General features: G+C 52.9%; 1 protein-coding gene across 2 annotated transcripts in view; it reads right to left on the bottom strand.

The window, feature by feature from the left end:
- KIAA1671 overlaps positions 1-21,142 on the bottom strand; it is a gene marked incomplete at its 5' end in the record, with an annotated part of 131,580 nt that overhangs the window by 86,501 nt on the left and 23,937 nt on the right. Inside the window, one exon of one of the 2 annotated variants that reach the window (XM_082668506.1) lies at positions 7,073-7,146. The exons of the other annotated variant lie outside the window; for it this stretch is intronic. Within the exon in view, the coding sequence (XP_082524632.1) occupies positions 7,073-7,123 (51 nt within the window). Of the gene's footprint in view, positions 1-7,072; positions 7,147-21,142 lie in introns of those variants that run through there. 2 annotated transcript variants of the gene reach the window in all.

Genomic DNA, 21,142 nt, shown 5'->3' with positions numbered 1-21,142 from the left:
CCCACCAGGGACAAGAGTGAGTGGCAGAGCGGGCACCGGTCTGCATCAAGCTTTTCATCCCTCCATTGCTGATGGACTGAGGCCAGATTTGCTACTAAAAAAATAGACGCAGATTCTCTGCAAGGACCAACATCCTGGGATTTAGCAAAATTTGGCAAAATCTGCTCCATCATTTACACTCCATACTATACCCCACCCTCTTCATATTGGATTTTCCAGCTGACATAACTGGAGGTCAGGGGCTGGCCTTGGCCTGGCTTACCCCACCGAGGCTGATCTTGGTGGTAACACCATTTCTGTGACTCCCTAGCCTTCACTGGCCTTAGGATTCAGGCGACAGGAGACCTGAGGGGCAGAGGGAGACCATGGGCTCCAGTGGGGGAAAAACCCTGCCCTAGAAACCCAGTTCTGAGGACTCCCCTCTATGCGACTTTGGATAAGTTAGGTTTCCTTGCTGTCCCCATCTGTAAAATGGAGATAATCAGAGTGCCTGCCTCTCTGGAGAGGGTTACACACGCTCAGGTGTGGAAATGGGGTAGCCCTGCACTTGCTTTAAAAAGGCAGCCGCTCAAGTGATTTGTTAGAACAGGAGTGCCCTCTAGCGTCTCCATCTGGAAATCATTCTTCCAGTGGGCCCCCCAGCCCACTTCTTGTATCAAGTCAGTTTGGATGATTCCCTTGGGAAGGAATTAAAACGATAACGGCCCCCATTTATTTAGTGCCTATTATGTGCCAGGTGCTCCCCACACTCGTCTCCACAATGAGATGCTGACATAATCCCCATTTGAGAAAGGGGGATTACTCATCCCCAGGTGAAAAAACTGAGGCTCAGAGACAGGAAGCCACCTGCTCAAGGTCACACTGCAGGGAAGCCTGAATTCGAACCCAGGTCTGCCTGACCCCAAAGCTCCATTCTTTACTGGATCCCTAGAATTGGGAGATGGTGCACAGTCAAAAGCCTTAAGGAGAATCCAGCCCAATACTTCACTACACCAACAGAGAAACTGGGGTCCAGAGAGGGCAGGCAATTGCCAGGGTCACACAACAAGTACACCCCAGACTCCTGGCTCCCGGGAGTGTTTTGCCCTCATTCCCACCCCTCCAGAGCTTCTACCTTGCATTTATCATTCCTTTTGGCAGTCACAGGACTGGCATGTCCCTTCTAATGGCTCTAATCCCTGGAATGTCTGAAACCCAACAATGGCTCCTTTGGGACAGCAAGGGCTGCCAGCCTGAGAGACCTCCGTCTGAGAGTAGGGAACGCTGTTCACTTCAGCCCATCAGCGTGAACTATCTCAGGGGCTAAGGAATCTCCCGGCATGGGCTTGGCATTTTCCTTCTCCTCGGAGGTCCTTCCAAATTTCCACCAAAGCATCTCAACAACCTTCAGACATGGGCAGGTCAGGAATTACCTTCCCTTATACAAACAGGGAGAGAGAGGCTGGGGAAAGGATGGGGAATGTCTAACAGACATTTCAAACTCTACAAGTCAAAGCCAAACCCTGATCTGCTCCCAGGACCCTCTCCCTCTGTAGTTTTCCTAACGGGCGCCAGCGGCAGCCCCATCCTTCCCTTCGCCAGCCCCCAAATCCTCAGTGTCTATGTGACTCTCTCACCCACACCCAATCCATCAGCGAATCCCGTGGCTCGACCTTCAGAGCAGATCCAGAATCTGTCCACTTCTCACCACCTCCCTGGTCTGAGGCACCGTCATCTCCCACCTGGACAACTGCAGAGACTCCTCGCTGGTCTCCCTGATTCTGCCTTTGTCTGTTCAAAACCCAAGTCAGACTGTGTCCCTCCCACTCCAAGCGAACACCCTCCACTGCTCCGTCCCCTTCAGAGCACAAGGCAAAGCTTTCCGAGTGGCTACCAGGCCCTACATGACCTTGACAACTCCCATCCCCTCGCTCACTCTCTGCTGCAGCCACACTGGCCTCCTCCTGGTTCCACAGAACTGCCTATGCACACATGGACCTCAGGGCCTTTGCACTGGCTGCTGCCTCTTCCTGCAACCTCCCTGGGCCTACTCCCTCCCCTCTTCCAAAGTCTCGGTTCCAGTGTCACCTTCTCGGGGCATGCCCACCCATCCAAGCCCTCCTGAGTTTCTCTCCCAGCCGCCCGGACTCCTGACATACCATACAGTGCTCCTGTAAACAAACGCCCATTGTTTACTGCCTGAACCCCCCACTGGAACGTTAGTCCCCAGGCAGGGATATTTGACCGCCTGGTTCACGGATTATCTCAAACACTGAGAGCAGGCCCTGCCACAGGCGTATAATTGAATTGAATTGAATTGAGGACCCATTAGCTGTCTACACCGGCATCAGCTGCTAACACTTATCCAGGACCGACTGTGCCCTGGGCTTGTTGGCATTGCCTCACTGAGTCCTCAAGACCTCCCACGAGGGAGATGTTATTATCATTCCCACTCTACAGACAGCAAAACTGACTTTCTGAGAGGCTAGGAGATTTACCTGAAGCTCTCCACTCCATTAGCAAGCTGCTCGGTGGGGACTGGACCAAGACCCCAGTTCTCTGCCCTGCAACTGGGTTTACAAGGCACCCGGGGCTCAAGTCTCATGACACAAGCTGCCTGTGGCCCAAGCCTCAGCCCTGGCTCCAACAGCATAAAAATAGCCAGTTCTCCTATTTCAGCCACAGACGTTGCAAAGCCAGACGGGACCCTTAGCACAGAGTGAGACCGCCAAGATCTGAGACTCAGGAGCTGGTAGTAAAAATAACAGCAGTAGCAATGGTAATAGTGGACAGGTGTGCGCGGAATGCCAGGCGCCCCGATAAAGCCCGCAGCCATCCAGTCCTCACTACGCCTTCCACACGCTGTGTCTACGAGCACCTACTATGCACCGTGCCCGGGGCTGGGTGAAGATGGGCGTCCTTCCTGCCTGAGGGAAGCCGCATGCCACAACCAAGCACATTAGCTTTGGTGCCAGACTTCCCGAGGTCAAACCCCAGCTCTGCCCCTTGCCAGCCGGTCCATATCAGGTGGGCACTCAATCCCCTGGAGCTCCAGGCTTCACATCTGTAAAATAACAATACCCGGCTCTCGGGGCTGTTGGGAGGATTAACCGCAATGCCACACGTGCAAGGGTTTGGAGGGTGAGAGAGGAATGCACGTCACTGTCTCATGACTGGTATTATTATTGCTGGAGGTGATGACAGGCTGAGTGAGGGACAAAGCTGAGTAACCAGGCAACAAGGAGGCCCTGGGGAGAGAACGGCCAGTCTAACCACATTTAGACATTTGGACATTTTTCCACCAAAAAGAAAAAAACAAATCTGGCCATGGAGTCGAAGGCAGGGAGATGAAGCTCGGCAGCCACCAGGGAAAACAAGGTGGGTCCCCTGTCACTGCGCGGAGACGGGGCCACCGGACCACGGGCCCTGGGAAGGAGGCGTCTGCAAGGGGCGGAAAGGGACTCGCCACCCACAGCACAGGGCTCCGCCCTTGGGCTTGGTCTCTGCGTCACACAGCCTCTCCTGAAGAAGCTGTCAGAAGTGACATTGGCAACCCTCTTAGCTGCGGGTGACATGGAGTCAAGGAAGGTGCCAGCCAGGAGTCAGCGCTCAGGCTCTCTGGGCTGGCTGGACAGGCAGCCTCTGGGGAGCCAGGGAACGTCTGGGGGGTGTCTCCCATTCTATCAGAGCCCTCCCGCCACCCCCAAACAAGAACATCCAGATGGTGAGTGCTCCTCTGAGTCCAGCCCTGTGCCAAGGATACTAACGCCCCTTGTCTGAGCTAATTCTCAGCACAATCCACGTACAGATGGGGAAACTGAGGCTCAGCGAGGCAATGTGACTTGCTGTTGGTGGAGCTGGGATTCTAAACCGGGGCTCTCCCCTCCAGAGCCCAGCTCAGCCCAGTGCAACATCTTTCTATAATCCTCCACTTTGCAAAAGTCAATAGAGGTCGAAGGATTTCCTGGAGGCCGGCAAGTCACCTCAACCCGTGGGCCTCAGTTTCCCCATCTGAGAAACAGGAAGATCAGACTCAGTGAAGTAGCTGAAATGTCATAAAGGGAGACCCGCACTCAGATGCAGGCTCTGACACCTCCTAGCTGGGGAGGCCGTCAGCAAGCAGCTTAACCTCTCTGAGCCTCAGGTTCCCGGACTGCAAAACGGGGATAATGATGAGACCCACACACAAGGTTCTGGTTTCTCATGAGGATGAGATAACCACGAAAGGCACAGGCCCCGGACGCTGGGAGCGCTCAGCAGGAATGGCGGTGGTGACGGTGGCCGTTGTTGTTATTATTATTGTTGCAATTGGCAACCACAAGCAACCGACTTGCTACTAGCACCCCAGCAAGGCCACCAGCCTTGGGACAGTCTGGCTGGGTTATCTCGGCAACAAAGGAGATTAAGTAACTCAAAACAGCCATGGCAGGGGTAGCCACCAGCTACAGTTACTAATGATTTAAAGCAGAAACTTAATCTCCCTCCCCCACTTCCCAGCTGATGCTAGGCAGTGACTGGGCTTGATGGTGGGGGCAGCGTCCCTCCCCCCCAGAACAGAACTGCAGCTCTGTGGGGGATGCGGGCCAGCGACAGGAGACAACCGACACCCCACCGACAAATGACCAACTCTGCAGAAACCTGCTGCAGCCCACGCTCGGCCCCAATTCTAAGAAGCTGACTTAGGAAAGAACCTGAAAAGTGAATAGAGATTTAAGGCTGAGAACGACCATCACTAAACTGTGCATGTAGCGAGTGCCTGGGAGCAACCCAGGTGTCCAACCGTGGGCGAACGGCTGATACATCAAGGCTGACGACAAATGCGGGTAGTTAGCGGTCCCTAAGCAACACGTTTACAGAGGGCTTCCAGATGTGGACAGATGTTCCCTTATTAGCGGGCACATGAAGTTGAGACGTGCATACTCTACACTCGTTCGTTCACTGCGATGGATGAAATTTAGAGGCAAAATACGACGTGGACCCCGTGTTGGATCCTGGAACAGAGAAAGGACACGGGTGGATAATCTGGTGAAATCTGAATCAAGCAGGCTTTCTCAGCCTTGGTGCGACTGCTGTTGGGAACGGGTCACTGTTGGTGGTGGTTGTTTGGGGGGTGGGAGACTGCCCTGTGCATTGTACCATCTTTAGTAGCATCCCTGACCTCCACCCGCAAGATGCCACCATCACCCCCCCGCCCCAGCTGCAACAATCAAAGAATGTCACCAGACATTGCCAAGTGTCCCCGAAGGTCGTCCCTGGATGAGAACCACTGGAATGAAGCCTAGAGTTTAGTTACCAGTACTGCACCAATGTTAATTTCTTACGTCGGACAATATACTGTGGTTGTTACGGTAAGATGCTAGGCGAAGCGTATACAGGGACTCCCCCAACCATCTCTGCCACTTTTCTGTAAATCTAAAAGTATTCCAAAATTTTGAAACATTATGAAGAGGTGACATGGAACAGAAAACTGAGAGCAGTGAGTGGCCCAGGAGGATGGAGTGATGGGTGAATGTATATTCTGTGCTACCTGAGTCTACAGCAGGGATGGGGAGGGCTACCCCCCGCCCATCAGGGCCCTTACAATAATCGATGCTTAGCTGGTCACTCTCCATCTGACGTGGCCTCCTGGGAAAGAGGAAGAGCTCACGTGGTTGGTTTCCCTGGCAACCAGCCCCCACCCTTACTCAGGTGCAGGCCAAAAGTCATCTCATTAACATAAACTCATGTGTGAATATCTAGACACCTTTATCACTTTGGAAACACAAAGGGTTTTAGGAGCCCTGTGCCAGAGACAGGAACAGAAACCAAATATGTATTTCTTACTATAAATCACAATATCACAGCCTCCCTAACACTGAAGCCCAGCGCCTGTGTGTCCAGCACATCAAGGTCATGAGGCCCCAGTGGGCAGCAGAATCCCCAAATACAAATGATCATGGGCGGCTTAATTTCTTTCTCACGCTCTTCAATATCTTCCAAGTTTTCTACCACGCCCATAAATTATTTTTGTAATTAAAAAAAAATAAACCAGTTAATGTTCCCTTACGTTTACAGTACGATAATAATCAAAAGTCAGTGATCAAAGGAGAAGGACTCGGCGGGGGTGAGGGGTGTCTCCTGTTTTTCAACTGCTGCAGGGGACTTGGGCTGGGGTGGGGAGCGGCTGAAGGACAATGTTTCCTAAAGTTGTATTTTTAGGAGCTCCGGAAAATTCCCTGGGTGACTCGGCATTTGAAGTATTTGCAAACATTCAGCAGGGGGAAAAATAATATTTCCCAAGTCTTACTTTCTTGGGCATTCTCAGCTGGGTGGCAAATGTTCTGGAAAACTCTGAGACCCACCTGTGACGATTCCCTGCTAAGCCCCTCTGTTCACGGAGCCCTGATGAATGTCACATAACCCACCATCATCTACTGCCCACCCCTTAGTTTCACAGATGAGGAAACAGAGGCCCAGAGAGGGGAAGCAACTTGCCTGTGGACACACAGCAGATCAATCTCAGAGTCAAAACAAGATTTGAAAAGCACTTTATACCCCACAAAGCACTTCCACGTGGGTTCCCTGTTTTTGGCATTTTGCCAAAAAAAGTTTGGAGTTTTTTTTTTTTTCCTCTGTTATATAGATGAGAGGCCGCAATGGGAGGGTTCCAACTTTCTACTTTTGCTTAGTAAGTTCACTGAAAGAAGAACAAAATCTATTCTTTCCAACTCATAAAAGATGAGACATTTTTACGTGCACACAAAGGCAAGTAGGATGTAATTTCAGAGTAAAGAACAGTCCGGTAAATCAAAGAAACGTCGATTTCTGGAAAGATCACTAATGCTCCCCTTGTTTTTCCTGTTTTTCCGAGGACGGGAGGGGTGGCCGCCGTGCCCACTGATCCACCCTGGGCAGGACCTCGTCCTCTTATATGAGTCCCCTCTGCCTCCCAAATCAAACCCCATCCCTTTCCCAACACCCCCTCCTCCTTGAAACAACCACCATTTCTTAAAGAAAACAGAGCCACTGCTGACCAGACAGAGCCAGGAAGCAAAGCTGGCAGGAGTCGGGAGGAGAAGAAAAAGGAGATACGGGTCCGGACGGCCGCACTCACCCACAGGTACCGCAAGAGCTTCAACAAGCTGGGGCAGTAATAATACTCCATTTCTGGCGCCTGGGGGTTATGCCGCCTGCACTGTGCACGCTTCCAGTCTCCCTCTGGAGGGGGCGGCTCTTCCCGCTCGGCTTGTCACACCAGGAGTCAAGTTCAAGGTGGCATGAATCATTCAGGGGCCGGCTGGTGGCCAGGGGACTGGCAGGATGGCCCCGCCAAGGGCACGGGGAAGCTGCCGCTCAGGCCCCGGGGCCCCGCCTGGAGCATCTCCAGTGGCTCTTCCAGGGGGCGGGCCCAGGGGTGGCCCCTCCCTAATCTAGCTGAGTGGTCTGGACCCTGCACCCTCCTGGGGGTGCTCTGGGCCTGGGGGTTTTCCGCTGAGTGGTGGGAAGAGCAAGGATGAAGCCCCAGAACTGAGTGTGTGCGTGTGTGTGAGCGTGTCATGTGAGGACAAGTTCCTCCCCAAAACCACACACCGAGGGGGAGCCCTCCCCACCTCAAATCCTTCCATATAAAGGAAATAAATCAACTCAGGATCCCATCGGCTCACACAGCCCCTCCCAGCTCAGTCAAGTTCCTTCTGACTCAGTTAAGCTTCTGAGCAGCCCTGAAAGGAGGCCCTGGTTGTCCCCATTTTACAGAGGGGGAAAAGGGAGGCCCAGGGTGGTCGAGGGACTTGGTCGAGGTCACACAGAGAGGTGGAAACTGAGCCAAGGCTGGAACCCAGGCCTCCCAACCAGTCCTGGGTTCTGTCCGCTCCCGAGGGCGGGAGGCCCAGGGTGCGAGCGGGGGATGCTGAGGAAGGGAGAGACCGGCTCCCAGAGTCACCATCTGCCAGCTGGGGTTGGGGGGAGGGTGGTGGGAACAGGGGGAGCATCCTTCTCAGAAATTAAAAATGCGAATTGTAGCACACCCAAGGCTGACCCAAGGTGACCTTTCTTGGGAACTTCCTTCGAAAGAGTGTGATCTTGGCAAGTCACCCCGCCTTCCTGAGCCTCAGTTACCTCTTCTGTAAAATGGGACGGAGTATCCCTGTGTTTCAGGGTTTTCTGCTTTGGATGAGGCAGAATAATACCAAAGCATCTCGTTTAGTCCTCACGGTGCTTCCCTGGGGGAAACATTATCTTCTCCACGGGCTACACGAGGAGGCTGGAGCTCGAGAGCAAAGGCAGCTGCCGAGGTGAGCGGCAGGGCAGCCGCAGAGCCCCGGCTCCACAGCACCTCCGTCAGGTCAGCTCGCCTGAACCGGAACCGGACTGGCGCACGGCGAGCGCCCGCACGAGAGCCCAGGCGGGGGCTGGCGCAGAGGCACCCCCCGCCCCAGGGACCACGTGCACCGTACACATCAGACCCACAACCCCGGGGCAGAGCGGCTGACAGGAAGCCCCCGAGGACACCAGCGGGGAGCCGAGCTCAGCGGTGGAGGAAGCCGCGGCGTGAACTTCAGAGCTCTTCAGAAGCAGGCCCATGGCCCCTCCGACTCGGCGCCCCACATCTGGCAGGCAAGGGGTCCCCGCCGCTCACTGCCCAACGGACAGCCAGTTGGGGGCCGGCCCCAGCTGATGGCGCAGGTGGAGGTGCAGCCTGGCCCCTGCCCTCTGACTGCTTGGCTGATGGCCCAGCTGGAAAGTGGGGTCCTGCTCGCTGAGGCGCTCACAGAACAGCGGGAGGTGGCCCTAGCTGAGCCTGCCTGTCCTAGGGAGCAACCGTCCACCACCAGGAACGCGGAGGCTGCTGACGGCCAGCTGCTGTGCCTCCCATAGGCCTGACCGGGATGGACGGAGAGAGAAATGGGCTAGAAGTGGCAGAGAGGATGACAGAGATCGGGGGAAGGGGCTCGGTCACTGAGGGGGATGGAGACACACACACACAGGCGGGAAAAGAGATGAACCCGAAGAAAGTCAGAGACCGCGAGGAGACAAAGAGAGCAGGGCAGTGGGGTGCGAGCAGGGAAGGGGGTGGGGTGGAGGCAGAAAGACAGGAGACAGGGCAGGGGTGCGAAGGATAAAAAGAAAAGTGAACAAGTCAGACCTGGCAAGTCCCAGGTGGAGACAGAGCTGAGCCCCCACGAGGCGGGTGGGGGTGGGCAGGCACCAGTGATGGAGACCCCCACCCCCAACCCGCTCGAAGTCCCACTTTCTCAGCCTGGAGGAAGCCACAGTCACCAGGTCACACTCCCAGGAGCAGGGGGCCCCCTGCTGCACCTCCACTCCAGGCCCAAAGCGACCCCTACCTAGTCAGGGCTATCGCCTTCTGATCAGCTGGGCTGGTCCCACCCTGCCCTGTAGGACCCTTCTCACCTGGCCAGGGGAACCGCCTGCACGCACAATGGTGACCAAGGCACCCCCCACGCACCCTGGATGCCTCCCCTGGCTCCCCATCCCTCCCACCCCAGACCCCTGTTCACCTTTTACCACCTGACCCCACACCTGCCCCACCCCAATCGGGTGCACCAGGCGACCGCAGGGCCTTTGCTCATGCTGTTCCTCCCTGTAGCGGATGGGATGGTGGCCCCCCCCCAAAAGGTACGTCCGCCCAGAACCTGTAAATGTGACTTTATCTGGAAAAAGGTCTTTGCAGATGTAATTATTAATAAATTAAGGATCTTGAGATGAGACTATTCTGGGTTACCCTGGATGGCCCTAAATCCAGCAAGTGTCCAGAAGAGAAGACGCAACCTCCAGGGAGGATGCCACATGAGGACGGAGGCAGAGACTGGAGGGGTATGGCCACAAGCTAGAGAACGCCTCGGGCCCCCAAAGCGGGAAGAGGCAAGGAAGCATCCTCCCCTAGAATCCCTGGAGGGATCATGGCCCTGCCGACACCTTAACTTCAGGCTCTGGCCTCCAGAACGGAGACGGAATAAGTATCTGCTGTTTCTGAGCCACAAAGCACATGGTGATTCCTTACGGCAGCCCTGAAAACAAACACACGCCCCCTCCTCTCCACCTAGTTCGCGCCTATTCATGCCGGGGTCTCTGGAGTAAGAGCTAACCATCCAGCAGCCTCCAGCAGCCTCCAGCCCAGGCTCAGGGCGGCCCCCAGACACAGGGCCCCACAACGCCACTTCTGGAGGAACATTCTGCATCCTGGTGATTCCTCCTTCCATCCCTCCTCGAAGGTCAGTTCCCCAGGGGCCCCCACCCTGGTCAGCCTGGCTCCCCACGTCCCAAGATGACACCCGGCCACAGTAGGTCCTCGGGAGATCCTTATTAATGTCCTTCATTAATTCCAGAAAAGACTGAACGTACAAGCAACCACGCTGACCTACTGAGAGGGCTTAGCCTTGAGCAGAAATCTCTCGCCTATAAAAATGATGGGAGGCTGTTAAAAATCAACATCTGCGTTCACGAAGGAAAACAGGGGTGAAAACTGGTAGCCCCCAGGAGTGACTCTGTTTGTGTCAGGTTTTTTGGGGGAGCGGGGGGCAGGGGGAGGTAGGCACACTATTTTGTTTTATTTGAACGAGTTGCAACGGTGGGCAGCAATGCAGATTTCCGTCGTCCCCAGAAAAGAAGGTTGGCCTGGCCCAAGGGTCTGCATTCCTGCATGAGGACACGGGCCACTGGCCCTGCCACATTCCCTGCACCCCAGCCTCGGCTGGGCTTTCAGTGACCTTAGCCGTACAGCCTCCACGTACCATCACAGTGACACCCATTCCTCAACCATGTATGGACCCTCAGCCTCCCAGCCTTTGCTCAGGCAGGGCCCTCCGCCGGGAATGCCCTTTCTATTTGTGGAAATGCAACCATCGCTCAAGGCCAGTGCAAGCAGCATGTCCGCAGGAAGCCCTCTGAGCGAGCAAGCCTGAGTCACTGGGCCTCCTCTTCGAGTATATGAAGGTGCTTCTCGTGATGAGAGCCTGTCCTCCCCGCAGGGCTGTGAGCTCCCCACAGGCGAGGAGGTCCCAGGGACTGGCACGCAGCCCAGCACTCAGGTGCTCTGTAACCGCTTCCTGAAAGGCAGAGGGTTCCCAATTCTCCTGCGGACAGGGAGTTCACTGCTAGATCTGGGAATCCATGACACACAGAAGGCAGACCTACTGTGTGACGGCGGCTCCGCAGCCACCAAAAGGGCCCCACGGAAGCCATACACATGCCCCCGTCTTCCAGGAGCTGACAATCCCCTAAAGGGTTAGGGCACAGACAGAGACCCAGGGAGGGGATGGCTAGTCTCACAGAGGCAGCCGGAGTGCAGGGAAAGGGTGTGGATGCTGGAGGCCGACTGCGTGGGTTCGAATCCTCGTCCCAGCATGAGACAGTTTTGATATCGGGCTGGTTGTTTAACATCTCTGTGCCCCAGCTCTATGTAAAATAGGGATGACGACAGTGCCTGTCCCACCAGGTCGCTGGGAGGAGGAAATGAACAAATATGTGTAATAAACTGCTCAGAGCATGGAGCTCTCAGTCAGGACTCAAATCACCTTGGCCATGACCGACTAGTGGTGTATCAAATTCAGCTGCCCTGGATGGCAGGGCAACAAGGAGGGGTCCAAGCTGGGGCCAGCCCTGCAGGATGGGGGGTTATCTACCCCAAACAAGGCACTCTGAGCCCATCCCACCAGGGCACGGCCAACCCACAGGGCGTTATCAACTGTAGGACGTTGGAAATCACTTAAAACACACCCCCGAAGAAAAAACAAACCAGAACATTTTTCATCTGCTTTCGCCCAGCCTGACCCCTGGGTTCTCTCCACCGTGAGGAGAGGCAGACAGGGAAGGGAGGGACAGGGAAGACACCAGCACTGAGAGGGGGCCAGGCCAACACAAAAGGCGGAAGCACTCTGGCTGCACCGAAACCACCGTGCTCAGGGAGAGAAACCAGGGGGGAAGACCTCATGGTGGGAAACGTCCAGAGAAGGCACAAGGATGGACACAGAAGTAGGTCGGTGGCTGCCGGGGCCTAATGGGTACGGGGTTTCTTAATGTGGTGACGAGAAGGTTCTGGTATTAGGCAGTGGTGATGGTTGTGCAACTTTGTAAATTTACTGAAAATGATTACATTGTACGCTTAAAAAACGAGTGAATTTTATAAGACGTAGATTCTACCTCAGTAGGCTTTTGGAGAAGGAGGAGAAGAAAGAAGAAAGAGGCGGCAGCTTGCGAAGGACGCAGGGAGGTGGGCGGCGGCGGCAGGAAGAGCCCCAGGCGGGCGTGTGCAGGGCCGCGTGCACCCAGACCCCAGCCAGAGAGCTCTCCCTGCTAACTCAGTGAGCCCTGCTTGAGTACCTACAATGATGCTACTGTGCTGGGGCACGAAGCTGCCAGGAGCAGGGATTTGCACTCAGATGGGCCTGGGTTCGAATCCTAGCTCTGATCCTGCCAAATGGCGTCGTCCTGGACAACCTGCTTCTCCTCTCTGTGCCTCGGTTCCTTCTGATGTCAAACGAGGTCGGTGAAAAAGATAACAACGACCACAACGGCAACAATAATAATTTCTTCCCTCACAGGGCAGCTGGGGGATGAGGTGAGGTGAGGTCAGAAGAGCGCCTAGCAGATTTCAAGTACTCGCTCACTGAAAGCCTTGAGGATGAAGTGTGAGGTGGTGGGGACATCGAGTGAGAATGACGGAGACCAGGTTCTTGCCCTCTGGGAGCTCAGGGTCTACAGGAGGGAAGCACTTGGAAATAAATTATGGCACTGGAGGCTGAAGGGCCTGGAGTGCACAGGAAAGGGTGCAACCCAGGAGGGCTTCTTAGAGGAAGTGGCATGGAGCCGAGGCTTGAGATACGACCAAACGTTTCTCTTCTCAGGAGACCCTGTCTTCAAGTAGAAGATTTAGCATCTCTGGAAATACACCTTCTTAGGTCAGAAGTGCCATTTCCATATTCATGGGGCTCTCATTATGGGCTACCCACCCCCTGCACACATACACCCCCCCACCACACACACACCTCTTTTAGAAATAAAACTTTGGGGCAACTTTTTTTTCCCCAAAAAATAATTTATTCAAAAGAGAAACAATAGCAGTGAAAACAAACTGGGGTGGCCAGGGCTGTGAGGGCTGCAGATGAATGTCCCAACTTCAGCCCAGCAGCCCTGACTGGCTTGCAAAATCGAAACTGACAAGAGACCTGATGGGGACCCAAGCTGAGTAACACGTGCTCCAAAATCAGTGACAAGCGTTAAAATAAAAATCTAAATGGCCGTGGAAGACTTGGCTTTTTCGGGTTTAGAATGAAGACCCTAGTGCAAAAGGGGTTAAAAACTCCTAATAAAGCAAAATGTTGAAAGCATTTCGATCGCCCCCATCCTGCCCTCTGGTGGTCACTTGTGAACACTGCATCAGGAAGTTGGTGCTTTCCTTTAATCTGGGAGGAGGACGGGTGGGGGAGAGAACAGAAACTGTAGCAAGACCCCCGCTGGAGGACACTCAGGGCATTTCTGATGCCCCTTGAAGGTGGAGGCTTCCAAGAGTCTGACATCCCTGGACCCAGCCCGCCGGTGGCACCTGCCCACTTTCCCAAGCCTCTGTTTCCCCATGAACTGTGGCAGAGTCAGCGAGATCGTATGTGAATCGAGACTGCCAATACCGCCTGTGTTAACTGAAGGTGGCTGGGTGTGGTTAAAAAAATTTTTTTTCTCCAATGTATAAAAACAGTGAGATTTCACAATGAGATCAAATCCCCGTCATCAGTTCTGCTTGGAACATCGGGTGGTCCAGCCACTCTGGGCAGGACCACCCTGGGAGGGCGCCCGCCCTCTACCCTGTTTGTCATTAAATTCCCATCCCTGCCTGGCCTGGCTTCTGAGGGTAGCCCCTGATACAGGATCTCGAGGGACAGCGCCCACAAATCTGGATTCAGAAGCCCCGAATGCATCTATCTGAAGCCGGCACTTAGGGATCACCAGGTCAGGGGGTTTCTGAGGTGGAAGGAATGGGGGCCTCGGAGCGCTGTCCCACCCCCCTGACTAAATTCTCTGCGTCGCTCCAAGCCCTCCTCTCTGCTCAGTGACAAGGCCACCCTGCGAGCACAGGGGTCCCCTCCCAGGAGTGTGGCGAGGACAACAGATCTCTGTTGCACAGGCAAAGAGGTCAAGCCCCCCGGCCACTGCTCAGGCTGAGCCCTCTGCCTGGGCTGCCCTTCCTGCCTCTCCCTACCTGGCTGACTTCTACACACCACCAAGACCCAGTTTCACTGCACCTCGAGCCCTTCTGGCCTCCCCACAACCAAGTCAAGGGTGTTGGAGCACTGTTCCTCTCGCCGGGCCGGTTAGCTGTGCACATGCCTATCCGTCCTCCCTGCTCGGCTGCTGACCCAGCCTCTGGTTCACTTGCTCACTCATTCATTCAACATGGCGCTGAGCAAAGGAGTCAGGAGCCCGGAAATCCCGCAATTCTTGTTTGCGGTAGGCAGACAGGAGATCAGGAACCAAAGAAATAGTAAGTGCAGACAGAGGTTAGAAGAGGGAAGAAATGAAACCGGTACAAGGGGACTGTAAAAATGAGGGGAGTGCCAAAAAGTGGAGACACACCAAATGTCCATCAGTTGACACACAGCCAATCAAAGTGTGGTATGTTGACATGACAGAGTACTATCTAGCCGTAAAAAGGAACGGAGTATCCATCCATGGCCCGGATGGACTTAGAAAACATAATGCTGAGTAAAATAAGACTGACCCAAAAGGACAGATATTGTGTGATTCCATTTATACAAGGTACCTAGAACAGGCAATTCTTACAGACAGAAAACAGGAAAGGGTTTGCCTAGGGCTGGGGACCGACTGGGGGTGGCAGCTAATGGGTCCGGCTTTCTTTTTGGGTGAGGAACACATTCTAGAGGTGACTGTGGTGATGGCTGCACGTATTAGAAACCACTGAATTCTGCCCTCTGAATGAGTGAATTGTATGTCATGTGGATTACACCTTGATAAAGCTGTCACATTTTGAAACGTGAGCCAAGTTCAAGAAAAACGTTAACCATGTATTAGTCCAGGCGGTTCATGAAAATGAAAAACGTTCAGAGTGATACATGAGAATGACTAGGGTTTGGGAAACATCAAATTCATGTGTTAGATCCTCCAAGCACAAGCTCCGTGTGGGTTCAAATCCCAGCTCTGTCACCTCCTGGCTTCATGATGTGGGCAAGTGACCTCACCTCTCTGGGCCCCAGCTTTGCCAACTGGAAAATGGGAACAAGAATAGTCCCCACCTCATAGGGTCACCGTGAGAATGAACCGAACACGGTGCCTGGCACATCCTAGGAGGTCGAGCAATTGTATCAGGAGGGGCCCAGGGACTGACTGCTCAAGGGTGCTTGGTTTCTTTGGAGGGAATGAAAATCTTCTAAATTGATTGCTTGATGGGTGCACAAGTTTGTGAGTATACCGGAAGTGGAGTAAACCCTCGCGCTGCATGTCTACTATGTGCCGGGCACTGTGCTGGGTGTTCCCTGCTTCTCAGAGCCTCCACCCTGATGGGGGAGGAAGACACGGCGTGACGGGAGGACACTGCATGTGACACAGGTGTCTGGGGTCCTTCTAGAGATGTGGCATCAGGGAAGGCCCCGCTGAGCGGTGACACTGAGCTGAGAGATGCCCTGAGAGGAGGGAAGTCAGGAGGGAATCTGGAGGACAGCAAACAGCCTGTGCTAAGGGCCTGGGTGGAAACACACCCGCATGTGAAGGGAACATTCTGGAGGCCAGTGTGGCTTGAGTGGGGTAAGTGGAGATTGAGTGCTGGGAGCAGAGGTCACGTGGGTGGCCAGGGGCCAAACCACACACAGACCTTTAGGCCGTTTGTGCCCACAAACTGGAGCCTGAGTGCGATGGGATTTTATCCTCCAGGAACCGATGTGAACCTGGCTTCTCTCCAGCGTGCGGTAGGTGCTCAGCAAACGTTTCTGGAATGAACTCCGCACTCTGCCTGGGCCCTGGACCGCTAAGTCCAACTTGGCAGTTTACCAATGTCTTTCTCATCCACTCGTGACAGCCTGTGAGGGGCACGGAGTGGGCTTCAGCCCATTTCACAGATGAGGGAAATAAAGCTCAGCGAGGCGTCCGAAGCCAGAGAGTGGCCGCTGAACAAGGTTAGATGAGAATACGGGCCGAGTGGGGCTTATTCGGGGTTCCCGCAGGCGTGTGTGTGTGTGTGTGTACGTATACACAAGAGGGCTTGTGTGCACCCTGGAAGCAGAAATGGTGTGGCCCCAGCAACCCTGCCAGGGTGCTGTGTCTCGATCGCCTGTACAGGTGAAGCAAGTAATTGTGACTGGTAGCAGTTGAAAGTGTATGTTCATTAATGATTTACTTTCTTACAAAAAAAAAAAAGAAATGAGAGTCAAGATTATTCTAGTATTAGCACCATTCTCACGCAAGGGCACATCAACACACTTTCCCAAGGAGGTGCAACAAAAGGACGAGATCATCCTCCGCCCTCTGGGCCTCTGCTTCCTCACCTACGCAATGGCGGCAGCGTGCCATGGCACGGAACGGGTTAACACGTGGACAAGGTGAACAGGTCCCAGGATATCCTCCCAGCGCCCACAAGCTGCCCGCCCGGCCCCAGTAGGGAGGCTTTGCAAGCGGAGCAGGTGTTCAGGTCATTCACTGGCCTTTGGCCTCTGTGGGTGGCAGGCACCTGGCTGGGGGTCCTCCGTGGCCTCAGTGCCCAGGAACCCACAGAGCCCCGGGAGATCCAGTGGCACAACTGAAACAGAATTCAGCCCAGCAGGACTCCCCTGTCCTCACAAAACGCCCTCACCCCTCCCCGGCCGCAAGGGGTGAGTCCATAGGCCAAGAATCAATCCAGGTGTTGCGATTCCTTTGCTGTGTGCCCTTGGGCCAGTCACCTCCCCTCTCTGAGCCTCGAGTTCAGCATCTCCAAAATGGGCATCTTCCTGGCACCTCAGGATACAGTGGGGTCACTCAGGGGGAAAATGCCAGGATATGGCCCTCAACAAAGTGTAGGCCCCGGCCTCAGGTTCCTCATCTACAACACGGGGACAACCTCTTGGGGTTTGAGAGGATTCAATGGGATAGTGGAATAACGTTTGTACAGCACTCAGCACAGGGACTGTCATGTAGAAACTCAATATATGAGATACAGTCATGGTAATAACAGCAAACACTTAAAAAACACCTACTAGGTGTCAACCACTGTTCACAGTGCCTTCTGACATTAATTCATCTAAACTCAGTTCATTTCTAACAAGTTGGCTCTATTATTATCCCTTTTTTACAGATGGGGAAACAGAGGCACAGAGATATTAACCCACACAAGGTCACATGGCTGAGAAGTAGCAGAGTTAAGATCCAAACCCAGGCTCTCTGGCTTAAGATACATGTTACACGTCAACTAAAAAATTATTTTTGGTATGCATATTATAACACAAATTTTAGAAATTATTTTCTACGCAACAAAAGAAAAAGTAGTAGATAAATTAGATGTAATCAAAATTGAAAACCTTCATGCATCAAAGAGCACTACTAAGAGAATGAAAAAACAATCCACAGAATGGGAGAGAATATTTGCAGATCACGTATCTAATAAGAGACGAATAGCCAGGATATACATATGTGTGTGTGTGTGTGTATATATATATATGTATATGTATGTATATATATATGTATATGTATGTATATATATATATATATATATACACACACATCAATCCGATTCAAAAATGGGCAAAGATACACAACTAGCCAAGAAGCACAAGAAAAGATATTCAATATCATTAGTCGTTAGGGGAAGGCAAATCAAATCCACGAGGAGATACCACTTCACACCCATTAGGATAGATGGTATTTTTTTTAAAAACACAGAAAATGACAAGTGTTGGTGAAGACGTGGAGAAATTAGAACCCTTGTGCATTATTGCTGGTGACAATGTAAATTGGTGAAGCCACTGTGGTGAACCCTCAAAAAGTTAAACGTAGAATTACCATATTTTTTGGAGCAATTCCACTCTCCGGTATAGACTCAAAATAATGGATAGCAGGGACTCAGACAGATACTTGCACACCAATGTTACTAGTAGCATTATTCACAATAGTCAAAAGGTGGACACAACCCAAGTGTCCATCCACAGAAGAACGGACAAACAAAATGTGTTCTGTACATACGAGGGAATATTTTTCAGCCATAAAAAGGAGTGGAGTGCTGACACGTGCTACACCACAGACAAATAAATAAATAAAACAAGCCAAACACAAAAGGATACACACTGTATGATTCCATTTATATGAAGTACCCAGAAAGGGCAAATTCATAGAGACAGAAAGTAGAGTAGAGGTTACCGGGGGCTGTGGGAGTCGGGGAGTGGGGAGTTAGTGTTTCACGGCACAGACAGACTTTCTGTTCGGGATGATGAGAAAAGCTCTGCAGATGGATGGTGGTGATGGTTACAAAACACCGAGAATTTATATAATGACATACATTATTATAAATGTATAGTAAGCTTAAAATGGTTATGTGTATTTAACCACAGTAATTTTTTTTTTAATCGTCTTGCCCAAATTGTTCCAACATCCTAACCAGTCTCCGAGCTTCCAGTTTACCCTCTCCAACCCTTCTCTGCAATGCCACTAGAGGGCGCTCCAGGCCGCACCTCTGACCTTCTCTAACCCTGGTCCTAACTTCCCTTGGCTCCTCCACGCCTCTGGCCAGCGAACACCAGGCCCCTTATTCTAACCCTGAAGGCTCATCCCCACCACTCCCCAGGTAACCCCCTCGAAGCTCCTGGAAAACCCCACATTGTCCCACCCAACACCAGAGTATTAGCTCCAGGAGAGCAGGAACCACATCTTGTTCACTGCTGTACCTGATGGGCCCAAAACAGCACATAACACATAGTAGGTACTCATGCATTTCTGTTGAACGAAAGAGTGAGTGACTAAATCAACAAATAACTAGTTTGTACCATCCTGGCTTTACAGTCTAGGAATGTGAGCAATTTGAGGACAAGTTAGCTTGTTCATCTTTGGTATCTGTAAAGCTTTGCATGAATTAATAACTGGGTGGAGGATGGATGGATGGGTAGGTAGATGTCCGGGAGGGTAGATGAGTGAGTGGGTGGAGAGAGAACTGGGTAAATGAATAAATACAAAATCTTCCCAATACAAAATCTCAGGCACAACTGGTTATTTGCTTTTTTTTTTGCGGTACGCAGGCCTCTCACTGTTGTGGCCTCTCCCGTTGCGGAGCACAGGCTCCGGACGCGCAGGCTCAGCGGCCATGGCTCACGGGCCCAGCCACTCCGCGGCATGTGGGATCTTCCCGGACCAGGGCACGAACCCGTGTCCCCTGCATCGGCAGGCGGACTCTCAACCACTGCGCCACCAGGGAAGCCCTGGTCATTTGCATTTTAAGACCTAGGAAATGAAAACTTTCTGGTCTGGCTGGTTTTAATCCAGAAAAGGAACTTTAATCAGCTGAGATATAAATTACTCCATTCTTCTCCAGCCCTTTGGACTCAACAGTGAAAGACAAGAAGCCATTAACAAATGAAATTAGCCACCTGTCAGAGGATTCCGGGGCCTCCTAAGAGCCCAGCTCGCTGTCCAGATCCTCACCACTCAGCTCCGCGTCACGCTCCTAGAGCTGGTCCATCATTCGGACTCACCCAGGCAGAAGGAGTCACTCTGGCCACTGGGCCGGCTCCCTCCCGGCCTGTTCCTTCCACCTCAGCCTTCCTTCCCTTCCCTGAAGCCTGCTCCCCAGCAGACTGGGGGCCTTGGAGGGCGGGGACTGTGTCCTCCAATCCCTGAAGCCCAGTGCCCAGCACACATCTCACATCACAGCACACAGATGCTGGGTAGATTTTCTCTCTTGTCCTGTATCCCGGTTTGGAGGCCCCAGGCTCCCTTGACAAGGAAGCCAGACTGTACTAAACGTTGCTATTTGGTTTTTGTTGTCGTTGTTGTTTGGCTGCACCCCGCGGCTTGCAGGATCCTAGTTCCCCAACCAGAGATTGAACCCATGGCCCCTGCAGTGGAAGTGCGGAGTCCCGACCACTGGACCACCACGGAATTCCCGACAATGCTATCTGAACGACCAATGGCCATTTCCAACGTGGCCAACTTCCAGCGTGGAACACTGACTTTTCCAGACCCTCTTGCTGCTAGCAGTGGCCGTGTGACCCATTACTGCCCTCTGGGAGGGTGCTCCAGGGAGAGCTGTTGCTTTCTTGCAAACTCAGCTGACATGGCCCCTCTGGCTTCCCACTTCTTCCCACCTGAAAGTGGACCGAATGGCTGGAAAAGTGACAGCCACCTTGGGACCACGAGGCACGAAGCAGGAGGGAAAGCCCAAGAGACTCTCAGAGGTGTTGACCTAAGTCAGCCGCTGCCCACCTCCAGATATCTTGCTGCATGAGGCAAATTAGGCCTTTCAATTAAGCCAGTGAGCCACGTTCCTGGTACAGTTCAGCATGACGTGGACACAGGCCCAACTTCATATGTGGGAACACCAAGCAACACAGTATGGGGAGGAGAATTCACATCCCCAGCAAATAAAAAGCTGTCATATCTTTATGTACAACTTGCTGGTGTTTTTCTTTTTTTTTTTTTGCGGCATGCGGGCCTCTCACTGCTGCAGCCCCTCCGCCGCGGAGCACAGGCTCCGGATGCGCAGGCCCAGCGGCCATGGCTCACGGGCCCAGCCGCTCCGCGGCATGTGGGATCCCCCCGGACTGGGGCACGAACCCGTGTACCCTGCATCGGCAGGCGGACTCCCAACCACTGCGCCACCAGGGAAGCCCTGTACAACTTGTTTTTTAAGCACAATCTTTGATGAGTTCTTTCTAGCAGTTCATATATGGTTTTCCATTTTGCTTTTATTTCCTTCTCTTTTGACAGCCCAGTCAACCAACTGAAATTCAAAGAGAACCTCTAACCAGGACCACTGATGTCTCCATTTTGGGGCCACATCAAGAGTTCCCTCTTATCTCAAGTTGATCGCACTCACAAGAATTACTATTCTTGTCATTAGAATTCAAAAAAATGTGCCCCCATTCTCCAGTCATTATAATAAAGTTATCAGGCTCAGAGTGGATATATGTATATGTTTACTGATTCACTATGCTGTACACCTGAAACTAACACAGCATTGTAAATCAATTATACGCCA

The sequence above is a fragment of the Grampus griseus genome (genome assembly GCF_964374135.1).
Source record: "Grampus griseus genome assembly, chromosome: 12".
Lineage (NCBI taxonomy): Eukaryota > Metazoa > Chordata > Mammalia > Artiodactyla > Delphinidae > Grampus > Grampus griseus.
The sequence above is the reverse complement of the archived record's forward strand: the minus strand, read 5'-3'. Positions and strand labels throughout refer to the sequence as shown.